This window comes from Aedes albopictus, chromosome 2 (assembly GCF_035046485.1).
Source record: "Aedes albopictus strain Foshan chromosome 2, AalbF5, whole genome shotgun sequence".
NCBI lineage: Eukaryota > Metazoa > Arthropoda > Insecta > Diptera > Culicidae > Aedes > Aedes albopictus.
In genome coordinates, this window is record NC_085137.1 from 324,769,603 (window position 1) to 324,781,905 (window position 12,303).

Genomic DNA, 12,303 nt, shown 5'->3' on the forward strand with positions numbered 1-12,303 from the left:
GGGGGCCTATTTTGGGCACTTGCTGCTATAATTCGATCAATTTTGAACCGATTGAGTTGATTTTTGGGACACGATCAGATACGTACAGTATCTAGTCATGTTCAATCCTTTTAAAACTCAAGTCAATCGGTTTGAAATTGTCTGCTAATAGCAAGTGTCCAACATAGGTTTCTGCCCACATGATCCCAGACCCTGTCTAGAACATGAAAACACTTATTACTGTTAGGGGAGACGTATAACGCGCCTCCTAAGTAACTGGATTTTAGCTATGAACCACTCAAAAATGTCCATTCTTGTTGCTTTTTTAATGTCTTTATTACCGAGACTTTCAGCCCAAGGCTGATTCGTCTCCAGAGGGTAATGGTGAGTCAAAACAGATACAGAATGTGGAGACTATTAAATAAATAATAAATGTTATGCTTACTAAGTAACCGTTCAATTTTTTTTCGCTTGCTTCCGGGACATCTGTTCTCTTTTTTCGTTCCATGCTTGAAATGTTGCGGTAGTGGCACTGCCAAAATCAAGTAACTCTAAATCACTTTCACTTTCACTGTCATCCAAAAGTTCAATATGTTTCCTTCTTTTTCTTGAAAATTGTAAATCAAATAACGTTATAGAAGCAGAGTTATATTTTTTTTGAAAAGTGTTGTCCTTATGTGCGTTTCTAATTTTTTGGGGTGAAAACGCGCCGTCCAATGAATCAAAATTCAACCGTAGCGCGACAATAATGGTATTCACGGGTATTCAGCATGACCATGCTGAGGGTGACGGGTTCGATTCCCGGTCGGTCCAGGATCTTTTCGTAAAGGAAATTTCCTTGACTTCCTTGGGCATAGAGTATCTTCGTGCCTGCCACACGATATACACATGCAAAATGGTCATTGGCAGAGGAAGCTCTCAGTTAAAAACTGTGGAAGTGCTCATTGAACACTAAGCTGAGAAGCAGGCTTTGTCCCAGTGAGGACGTTACGCCAAGAAGAGAGAGAGAGAGCGACAATAATGACAATGTCACAACCTGCATTTGTTGCGACAATCCACCCAATACGACATAAGTTTGTCCCAACTTGAACAGAATAGCTAACGTCACATTTGAAGCGAATTCAATCCATTTTTGAAACTCCTTGACCTGATACATGGTTTGTAAAACTAATAGGCTAACGTACCCAATAAACAACAAATTACAAATTACAAAAAAAAAACAAACATGTATCTTCTGACAGGTTATGTTAGAAACAAATGTAAAAATTTTTGTTTTTTTTTGTGGCAGGTCGGCCCTACGGAAATATTTGTTTTCCAATTAAATTAACCCTTCTCTAGGAAAATCCACTTCCCGCGTGGCACTTTCAATGCCAACATCATGTAGATAACATACGCTCCCAAAATCAATGGGATTTCGTGGAAACTTTTGGTGAAACTTGCCTTTTTTGCAAGAGGAAATCTTGTTTGGTGATGCAGCTGGAACTTGTTTGTTTGTTTGTTTTGTTTATGTTCTCGACGGCGGAGCGGAGGGCTCTTCAATGGCTATTGTAGAAATCAATATGTAATTGAGTTTGTTTTAATAATTAATATTTTAGTTTTAAATATTTTATCAGTTTACCGAATAAACGTGAATATTTTTGTTTCAAACGAACGAAATTTGTCTCCGTGAATATTATTACATCAAAACTTTTTATCAGAGAGATATTGCAGGATATCGCGTCGATTTACCCCGGTGGCACGTATTAAACCGATTTCCCCTACCCATCCAATATCCAATTCTTTTATTTCGGGATTGAAATGTTGCCTATCCCGTCTATACATGGTCTAGCCATCTAATCAAAGAAAACGCATTGAAAGAGAGAGAGAGAGATCATCTAATGCGGTATGGAAATGCTAAATGAAGAATACAAGGTGGAGATTATCTCCCGAAAGCTTATCCCAATGTCGTTTCCAGGCACAACTAAAAATTGCAGACTATCCTTATTGCCAATGCGTAAAAAAACTATTTGCCAAAAGTATTATGCTTTCAGTATGTGATATGAGATATCATAGATATCAGAGAGCTTTATGTACCTACTAGCGAAAGTTGTCCAACTGTGACTGGAGCGGATTGTATCTGCCAGGCCAGCAGACAACAGTGAGAGAGAGAGAGCGCATGCAGCAAGCTGAGTGGAGCTGAGAGTCGATATTTACTCCACAGCTCGACCGGAGAATCGAAACCTGTATTCCACCTTGGATATCGCGTGATTTGTGTAAACTGGGGTGGTAGTGTTAGTGGTTTTAGGGTGGTTCATAAATTAAGGTCAATTTAAAGGAATTGCTTTGAGCTTTTCACCAAACATTTCTTTAAGAATGTATTTCTTTCAAACGCTCCAAAAAATCAGGAATCAGAAATTCTGGGCCACAGTACGAAATCCTATTATAAATCTAGCGATATCAGCACCAATTTTTCAACCGACTTTTCGAACCCTTAAGCAGAATACCCTCTTTTAATGGTACAAATGTCCCAAATGGAGGATAACGTGCCTCTGGAGCCGGTCTTCTGATACCCCTTCGAATGAGTTACCTTTTAATTCCGCCTAAATCCTCATGGTACCTACATGAATTGGGTTTTTTTGGTGAATAAAATATTGCTATTTTCTATAGCCTAATCGAAAGAGTTCATTTTTCCGAGTATAACGTGATTTTATTGGATTCCTATACCTTTGTTTTGAATGTTAAATAAACAAAAAAGTTTCAATTTTCGTGGATAGAATGACAGTTCAAACGATAAAATGACAGTTCGACCCGAACAATAAAAATCTCCATACAAACTTTAAATGCATTTTAAAAATAGTTCCCGAACTCCAAAAATTATGAAATTTTGGATTTCGACTATTTTTTGGGCGGAGAATCTGATTATGAAATAATCTGGATGCCCCTAAAGAACCCAATTGGGTGATGTAGGTCATCCAAACTACTCTGGAATTGTTTTTTTCAAGATCTACAAAATCTACCTTCATTTCTGTTTACTCTGTTAAAAAAAGTCATGTTGATGACCATTAGACCTTGCAATATTATGAGCAACTCGATATTGTGGTAGTTGGACATTCCGTGAAATACAAGAGACATTCCGTAAAGTACAAATGGACATTCCGTGAAATAACCTTGGGTTACAATATCTACATACGCTATATTAAGTTGTAAAGAATGTTCATGGAATGTAGTTTATGCTGCTGATGGAGCCTCAATGTACAACCATAATGTTTTGGTACATTCATTCGATATCCTAGGCCATCCAAACTATTCTGAATTAATTAGAACTTCCAAAGTCTGAAGGCTCTACTCTTCTATCTCTTCAATCTATCGTCATAATTGTTTCACGATTGTGTCTGATGTACCTATATGTAGTATCTGTTGTACCTGTAGTATCTCTATGTGATACTATTTGGGTGTCCACTCACTGGCATGCAGATGGACCCTTATGTATGTTGAAATGTGGGTTGCAACGCAATATCTGTCATATTTAGAGTATTTGTGCGAATTCTCGCTTAATATAATCTCCGCTACTCTTAGTGCCTTACAGTGAAATTCTGATAACTTTGCAATATTCATCTAGGTTCAACAGCTTGGTGATCTAGATTATCCAAACTATTCTGGAATGAAGACCTTCAATGTCTACAAGCTTTGCTTTTGTTTCTCTTTACTCTATCGATGTAATTTTACACTATTGATTCTGTTGTATCTCATAATATTACGAGTACATATGTCTTTGTGTTGCTCTTTAGGAGTCCTCTTGCATATAAATGGTGGTCAGAATCCAAGATGAACTAGTTTAGGGCCAACAATCTCGATAATAGGGTAATTCATGTATTTTGGACAGGCTGAGGACAACGTTGAAAAAATCGTCCCCTAGCTTCCTTAGAAAACAATTGATTATTTTGCAAAGTTACCAATACGCTTATAATATGATTGCACTTTGCGTTGCTGGTGACAAAAACCTTAACGAGAGCGTTTTAAGCTGAGAAATCGCAATTTCCGATCGCCTGTAAGAATTGCATTTTGGACACCGAATATATGTTTTGGACACCCTAATGTATATATAATTTGGACAGGCAATTATCTCAATGTTTAGCAATTAATACTGCTAAATGATGGAAGTACCATAAATTAACAAATATTTTCTTACAAATAATCAAATTTCTCCGCTTAACAGGCATCTATTTTGATAACTATTACAGTTTTTGTTAAAATCGAGGAAATATCGCCAGACCCACAGAATACGCCTCCAAGTATGCAATCGCACTGCATCCCCATGTAGCTCGTCAGATGACCAAAATATATTTACAGTAGAAAACTTGTAATGTATTTTGGACACCACCTAATTTAAACGTTCTAGATGAATGATAAGAAATTGACTGCCTAATGCTTCTTTATTGAACATTTTTCATTGCAAAAAGGCTTTCAAATTTCTTTCAACAACCTTAATTCAACCATTTTGAGGTGAATATTGTATTTGACTGTGAAGTGTATGTCGTCTTGCATACCTGTGCATTTGAGGGGTTTTAGTGAAATAATTTACATTTTCGATAATTTTGAAGTAAATTCTTAATAGGACAGATCGGTGAAGTACTAGATTTGTAGTAATGAGCTGAATTTTAGTATGGTGAGAAGGTCGATTCTCCGTTTCTGCAATGAAATGGTGCAAAAAGCGTGGGTATTATGATTCCTTGCCTAATTTGATGCTGTTTGAGCAAAACTTTGGGCAACAGTGTTGTTGTTTTCTTCATATCTTGCAACATAAACAACATAGTTATCCAAAGTTTTGCTCAAACAGCATCAAATTAGGCAAGGAATCATAATACCCACGCTTTTTGCACCATTTCATTGCAGAAACGGAGATTTGACCTTCTCACCATACTAAAATTCAGCTCATTACTACAAATCTAGTACTACACCGAACGTGCCCCATTGTTAAGCGTATTTTCAACGCAAGTCATCAGAATAGGGTCTACTTGATCCAATAATCGATATTGAGAAGTATCTACTTTTGTTAGCTCTCCGGAACAAGGCATACATCGCCGTGCATGTTCAAATTATATACATGTCCAAATTATATTTTTTACCCTACATATACAAAAGAGGGTGCATACTTGCTTGAACCACCCTAAGGCAGCGCATGGTCTGTTGTCCATGTCTGCGTACTTGCAGCCCACTACTCTTAGGAATGCGTATCGCGGGCATCCGCTCATTCTGTGCTCACTCACTCTCCTCCAGGTGAACAGCCAGCCATCTATCTTCCATGAAAGTACCTACAGATTCCCTCTGAATCACCGTCCAACGGTGCACCTCATCTGGAAACCACCTTTCTTGATGATTGGCAACGTCTGAATCTGAGAGTTTGATTCTCTCGGACACGGATCGCGTTCTCCCTCTCAGTGGTGAATCTACTCGAACTCTGGTCTCTAAAGCTGCCGATGGCTGGCTGACTGGCTGGACGCATGTGGTGCGATCGAAAAGTTTTATAAAACCCCTCGCAACACAGCGTGACCGAGCAACAGCGGCAGTGCTAGCTTAAAATTGTGGCTCGGCCCATTCAACTTCCAGTCAGTTATCGACCGTACAACTGTAAACCTCACCGGAGTGTAGGTTCCACACCGTTTTCAGCGACGCAGGAGTGTTGAGGACCTGCATCCAGTAGAAGTATTGCTCAACCCTTATTTGGCGCTTGCAGTGCTCATATCTTGTTTTCAACTGCTTGTTATCAAATAAGCGTGAAACTAGCGTTTCCTTATGGATGTGATTCATAACTACTAACTTGGTGTATATTCTTCCGGTCAATTTCCGGCTGCTCCCACAGGGGAAGTGGTATTTGTGCGGATAGGTTCTCCCGTTTTATGAGCTTTTGTAGTGTGCTTCAGCGGACAAGGTCAGACATCGTGGAGGTCTGGGAAGCGGTTTTGTAAAAGTGAATTCGAAGATTACGAAAACTAGTCCAACAACAAGCGAGAAATTTCTCCAATGCCAAACATGAAAAAGTGATCGCGTGTGTGACATAAGTTTTATCCAAGGCGACTATACGTTTGTGATTACGTTTGAAGAAGACAAGGCGAAGAAGAAACCACCACTATTTCTCTCTTTTTCTCCGACATCGAAACGGCGAAACACTCATCTCTTCGGTGGATGCCTAAGCTCGGCTAAACGTGAAATCGATTAATAAATTTATGTGCAATCCTTTCGTCGAGGCTTTCGTTCGTCACTGTATTCGTAACACGCGCCTTTGCGCGTATCGAAACGGTTTCGAAACTTTGCATTAATTTGATCAAAATTTTAGATTCACGGTTAGGCACCTGAAACATGTAATACTAACCGGCATCCCCGGCGTGGACAAAATATCCCCAAAAACCGATTCAAGAGAGAAAAAGAAAGATATAGTGTGTGGTGGTAGTGGCACGAAGACAGCTCTATTGTGTTTCTATATCAACACATCCACTGCTAACGCGAGTGCCGAAAACTAGTTGGATAATCTGTGATGTAGACAGGGGTGTATAAAACAACATCGTTTCTTCTCTTTCCAAAGCTCGGGGTTGTGATTGATTCGTTAAGCGTGGCTTAATTGCAAAGTGATACAAGAAAAATCCATCTGAGAGAGCACAACAAATAGTTGCTCAACCGCAGTGCTATTGAAATAGAGCATCATCAACAACAACAACAACACAACGCATCCCTGAGACTTCAGCAACAACAGCAGCAGCAAAGATGAATGTCGAGATCACGCCAAACTACTCGTACATCTTCGACTTTGAAAATGAATTCATTCATCAGGATACGCGGGTCTGGATGGTCAAAAACTGGACCTACGTGTTCTACTACTGTGGAATCTACATGGCGGTGATCTTCGGAGGACAGCACTTCATGCAAAATAGACCAAGGTAAGTGGGTGAAAATAAAATGATGGTTCTTCTGTTAACCAACGCTGACCGTGCTGATAAGAGAAGATAGGTATAATTTATTCGAATGATGTCACACCGCTCTGTTCGCACAAGGTTTCAACGATAGGTGGGTTTTGTAGTGGTGAAGACCTTAGTGGTAACTGAAGTGTGACCGAATGCTGTTGAATGGGTACGCACCATTATTTTCGAATTGGGTTGAGAAAGTGATGCTCAACTCTGACAAGAAAATGATATCCCAACACAATTTTTGATTTATTTAAAAAAGGTACATATAACTGAACCATATGTCCTTAAACTTCTTTTATTAAATTTATATGTCAATTAAATGGAAGATAATTACCATCGAAACTACATGTAAATGTCCGTTTTTCAACTGAACGTACTTACGATAAGAGAAAGAATTTCACTTCGCATAATTCGGCGAAAATCATCCCTAATAAACCAACACAATAAACGGACCTAATTGTAGACGGTTCAACAATACTGCATACTGTTCGAACTGTATCCCGAATGGGTGGTTAAGCAAATCTTATGGTTATCGTTTATGCGGGATTCCATTAAAAAAAAAACGAGCCTCTGTGATCAGAGAGTGCTGAATGTGTTGCATGTAATAGTCAAGTTCAAAGTCGAAACACTACTGTCATCAAAAGTGATGACTGTACGAAAAACGATAGCCATACGTACATGTGTAGTCAACCGTATGGGCATCGTTTCTCTCTACGATGATTTACAGTCGTTTTGTGTAAGCTTAATAGTCGCGTTTACAGCGACACCGAACTTTTTACTTTGCCGGCTTATAATTGAACTTAATGACAATGTTATACAAGGCGTTAACTTGTATTTTGATACAGTAGCGCCATGACTAACTTTTTACAGTTTTGAATAGACGTTTTCGACGACGATCTATTGTTGTTAATGTCTAAAACTATTTGAAACTTCAATTGAGATTCAATCGATTGTGTCAAAATTTTCATTGTGTTTTTAGGATTCTAGAACAACAAATACTTCTTCTTTTATGGCTCTACGTTTCCATTGGAACTTGGCCTGCCTCTCTTCTACTTAGTGTTCTTTGAGCATTCCCACAGCTATTAAATGAAGGGCTTTCATTGCCTGCCTTTGCATGAATTTGTATATTGTGAGGCAAGCATAATGATACTCTTTGCCCAGGGAGTCAAAAAAAAAAAGATCCCAACCGGAACGGAAATCCAACCCGCCGGATTGGCGATGGATAGCCTTAACCACTAGGCTAAACTGGAGACCACTACAACAAATACTAAGGATTATAAAATTTCCAACTAGCCTTGAGCTAAAAATCTCGTTATACAAATAAAAAAAATCTTAGCAAATTCTTCGGTAAGTCGTGAGTAGACCTGTGCGCCGACTATATTTTGCGCGGCGGTGGCTCGAGGACCATTTTTGGCCGGCGGCGGCTGCGTCACGCTGATGGCAACGTGATTCGGCGTGATGGCGGCGTGATTCGGCGTGACCAAAAATGGCAAAAAAAAGTCAGTCCTCTCTAGAATTAATTAGTCTGAGCTTTTTCAGGACCATTGATAACATAAATTCGTACGTTTGAATACCTATTTTTTTATTTCGGTTCGAGTCCGTTACTTCGATCATTTATTAGAAAAAATGTAACATCACCCGTATCCTTAGTGCAATGCATGTCGCGTTACTCCATTGCCATCGAAGGGCAATAAAGTATCGATTTAGATATGTTTTTGTTTTGTTTTTTTCAGAAGCAATTTTTAGACTTTGGAATCCCCGAAGAATTTCCACGAGAAATCCCAGAAGGCATTCCAGGAGAAAACCTTGAGGGAACTGCAAGAGGAATTCCTGAAGAAACTCCTAGAGGAATCTCCAAATGAACTCGCAGAGGAATCCCTGAAGCAACTTGTGGACTAATTCCTGCAGGAAAAACTGCTGTATCAAACCCTGAAGGAAATTCTACACGAATCCCTGGTGGTTCCAGATACTCGCTTAGATAGATCCCTGCTAAAACTACTGAAGAAATCCCTGATTGGAATTTTAGGATAATTTCAGGAAGAATCCCCGAAAAAAGTCTAGAAGCAATCTCCAACGGAATTTCAGGAGAATCTTTGAAAAAATTCCAGCAAGAGTCTCCGAAAGAATTCCAAAGGGAATTTCCAAAGGAATTCACGGGGAAATCCTCGAAGAAGGTCCAGAAGGCATCATCGTAGGATATCCAGTAGGAATATTCGACGGAATTCCAGAAGGAATCCCCGAAAGAATTTCTGGAGGATTTTCCAAAGAATTTCCACGGGCATCTCCGGAGAAAATCCAGGGTAAATCTCTAAAGGATTTTCCATAGAAATCTCCGGAGATATTCCAGAAGAAAATCCCACGGCAATTCCAGGTGGAGTCATGGAAGAGTCCTCAAAGTAATTCTAGGTGGAATCCCCAAAGGAAAGTATTCTAATGCTTGGATGAACTCTTGAAGGAGTTCCAGGAGGAATCTCCGAAGGAATTGCAGGAGGAATTTTCGAAGAAATTCCAAGAGGAATCCCTGAAGGAATTTCGAAGGATTTTCAAGAGCAATCATCGTAGGAATTCCAGGAGAAATCTCTCAAGAATTTCCAGGAGGAAACACCGAAAGAACTCCAGGAGGAATCTCGAAGGATTTCAAGGTGAAATCCCCAAAAGACGAACCCACGAAGAATTTTAAAGAGGAGGAAATCAAGGAGGAACCCTGAAAGAATTCGTGGAAGATGGAAAACCTGGGGGAATTCTTGTAGGAACTCCATGAGGAAATCCTGAAAATATGTCTGATTATAGTCCTTAAGAAGTTGTTTAAGGAACTCCTAGAAGAATCTTGTAAAAAAATCCTGAAGGAATCCCCGAAGAAATTATAGAAGAAATCCCCAAAGGAATGCCAGAAGGAATCATAGAATGATATGCAGGAGGAATCCTCAAAAGAAATCTAGGAGGAATGCTTGGATGAATCCCTGCAGAAATAGCAAAGGAATTCCAGAACAAATCCCGAATGATTCCAGGAGGTATCTCCAGATGAACTCCAGAAGAATCCTCGAAGAAATTTCAGGTAAAATCCCAGAAAAATTTCAACAGAAATCTCCAAATGGAATTCATGTAGAAAACTCCATTGGAGATGAACCAGCCTCGGGCTGAAAATCTCCCTAATAAAGCTAATAATAATAAGAAATCACCAAAAGAATTCCAGCAGGACTGCACAAAGAAATTTCATGAGGAATTTTCAAAGGAATTTGAGGAGAAATCGAAGGATAGTCTGGAGCAATCCTCGAAGGAATTTTAGGAGGAATCTTCTAAGGAATTCTAGGCGGCTCTGAAGGAATTCCAGGAGAAATCCTTGGAGAAAATTCAGGGTGAATCTCCGAAGGCGTTCCAAGAACAATCCCTACTGAAGGTATTCCAGGAGCATTCTCCGAAGGATTTGCAGCGGGAATCTTCGAAGAAATTCGAGGATGAATCCCAGAAGGATTTCGAGGCGCAATCACCGAAGGGTTATCAAGAGGAATTCCTGAAGGAGTTCAGGGAGGAATCCTATGATTTCGAAAAAAAAATCCAGGAAGAATCTCCGAAGGATTTCCAGGATCAATCCTCGAAGGTTTTCAAAAGAAATCTTCGAATGAATTCCAGGAATTGCAAGAAGGAATCCCCGAAGAAATTCCTTTAAAAGTCCCGAAGGAATTCCAGGGCAAATCCCCGAAGGATTTTCTGAAGTAATCCTCGAGAAATTCCAGGAGGAATCACTGAAAAAATATGCACGAATCCCCGAAGCTCATGGGGGAATCACTGAAGGAATTCCTGGACTAAAGCCTGTAGGAGCTCCTGTAGAAATTCCTAAAGGAACTTCAGAAGGAATGCCTGAAAGAACTCATAGACTAATCTCTAAAGGTCCTCCTGTAGGTATTCCTGAAGAATTTTGGAAGAATTCCTGATGGATCTCCTAGAGAGATTCCTGAACTCTTCTAAAAAAGTCTGTGCACGAAACTCCTGAAGGAATAGGGGTTTGTGGGGCAAGATGGCCACCCTGTGTTTTAAGCATTAATTCGCAACACAACAATATTTTCTGCATGGGTTGTGATTATAAACAATGCTTCATGTTTATAATGTGCGAAAAAGTTACTATTGGTTTAAAAATCTGCTATAAAATAGTGTTTGAAGTTTGAGTGGTCAAAAACAGTGTTTTCTTATAGTATTAGGTCATCTGATTTTAAGGATTAGTAATGAAATAACATCGTTTAAAAAAATATTTTTAATTTTTAATGGTGTCTATATGTGACTGTTGTTAAACCTCGACAATAAAATTCCAATGTTTTAAATTAATTATATCATATAAAAAATGATAAACGTATCGTAATCATTCGGGGCAAGATGGCCACCTGTGGTAAGGTCTATGTCGCCATCCGAAAACCAATCTAAAGCAGCCTCAAAATTGATATTAATATTTAGAGTTGCAGAAACCACAGAAAATTACTTTTTCATATTAGTTGGAGCAGTTAAAAGTAACTGCGATGGAGATGATACCTCAGAACAACTTTGAAGTTATTTGGTGTTGAACGGTGATTTATTTCATTGAGTATTTTGGCGCAGGGCTGGAAGATCATAGCTAAAACCGCAATAAGAGGGTTTGTTATAAGACGTTGAATTACAGTATAATGCAAGAAAAGAATAGTAATGTATCTGAAGATAAATCGTTTCGAGAGAAACAAGTTTGCTGAAAAAATGGACCAAATCATAGAACATTTTCAAAGAAATTTCTATCAATTTCATTTCAAACATTATCATAAAGAAAATGTTGGCAAATACCACATCCTCTGTAGGCAAAGCGTTGCAGGTGATTTGACCTTGGTTTATTGAACGTTTCTTAGGGATTGAAGCACTCTAATTTTCAAAATTTAGCTCTGTGGCCGTCTTGCCACGATGGGGTGGCCATCTTGCCCCATATGGCAAAAATTCTATGTGGAAAGTAGCATTTTTCGAATGAATGTATTTTTTTTGTGTTAAGAAGATAGAAAAGACATGAAACAAAGGGGATGAGTGTTAAATAGCCACATTCTAATGAAAATATATGCTCCCAAGGCGCCTAAGCTTAGGGTGGCCAACTTGCCCCACAACCCCCTACATGAGGGCACTCCTGTTGGAATAGCTGAGGGATCTTTTGAAGTTCTGAATTCCTAATGAAACAGAATGAAACCTCTAAGTATCCTTAAATCCTTCTGGAACTACTGGAGAAATCCCTGGAGAAGGTACTGGAGAGATCACCGGAGGAGCTTCTGGAGCAACTTGTATTGTAGGAATCTTAGATGGAATTCCTGGATTTATCCCTAAAGAAGGAACTTCGATAGGAATACCTGAAGAAACTCTTTTAGAAAAATGCCTGAAAGAATCC

The 12,303-nt window shown here is 39.1% G+C and overlaps 1 protein-coding gene across 7 annotated transcripts in view; it reads left to right on the forward strand.

Annotated features, from left to right (window-relative positions):
* The window catches only part of LOC109403124 (elongation of very long chain fatty acids protein 6), an 87,523-nt gene that overhangs the window by 2,529 nt on the left and 72,691 nt on the right, over positions 1–12,303 (forward strand). For 2 of the 7 annotated variants that reach the window (XM_062852430.1, XM_062852431.1), the window contains exon 2: positions 6,539–6,890. In XM_062852430.1, coding sequence (XP_062708414.1) covers positions 6,718–6,890 — 173 coding nt within the window. In that variant the 5' untranslated portion in view covers positions 6,539–6,717. The other 5 variants (XM_019675862.3, XM_019675864.3, XM_029879816.2 and 2 more) reach the window with 5 other exon arrangements.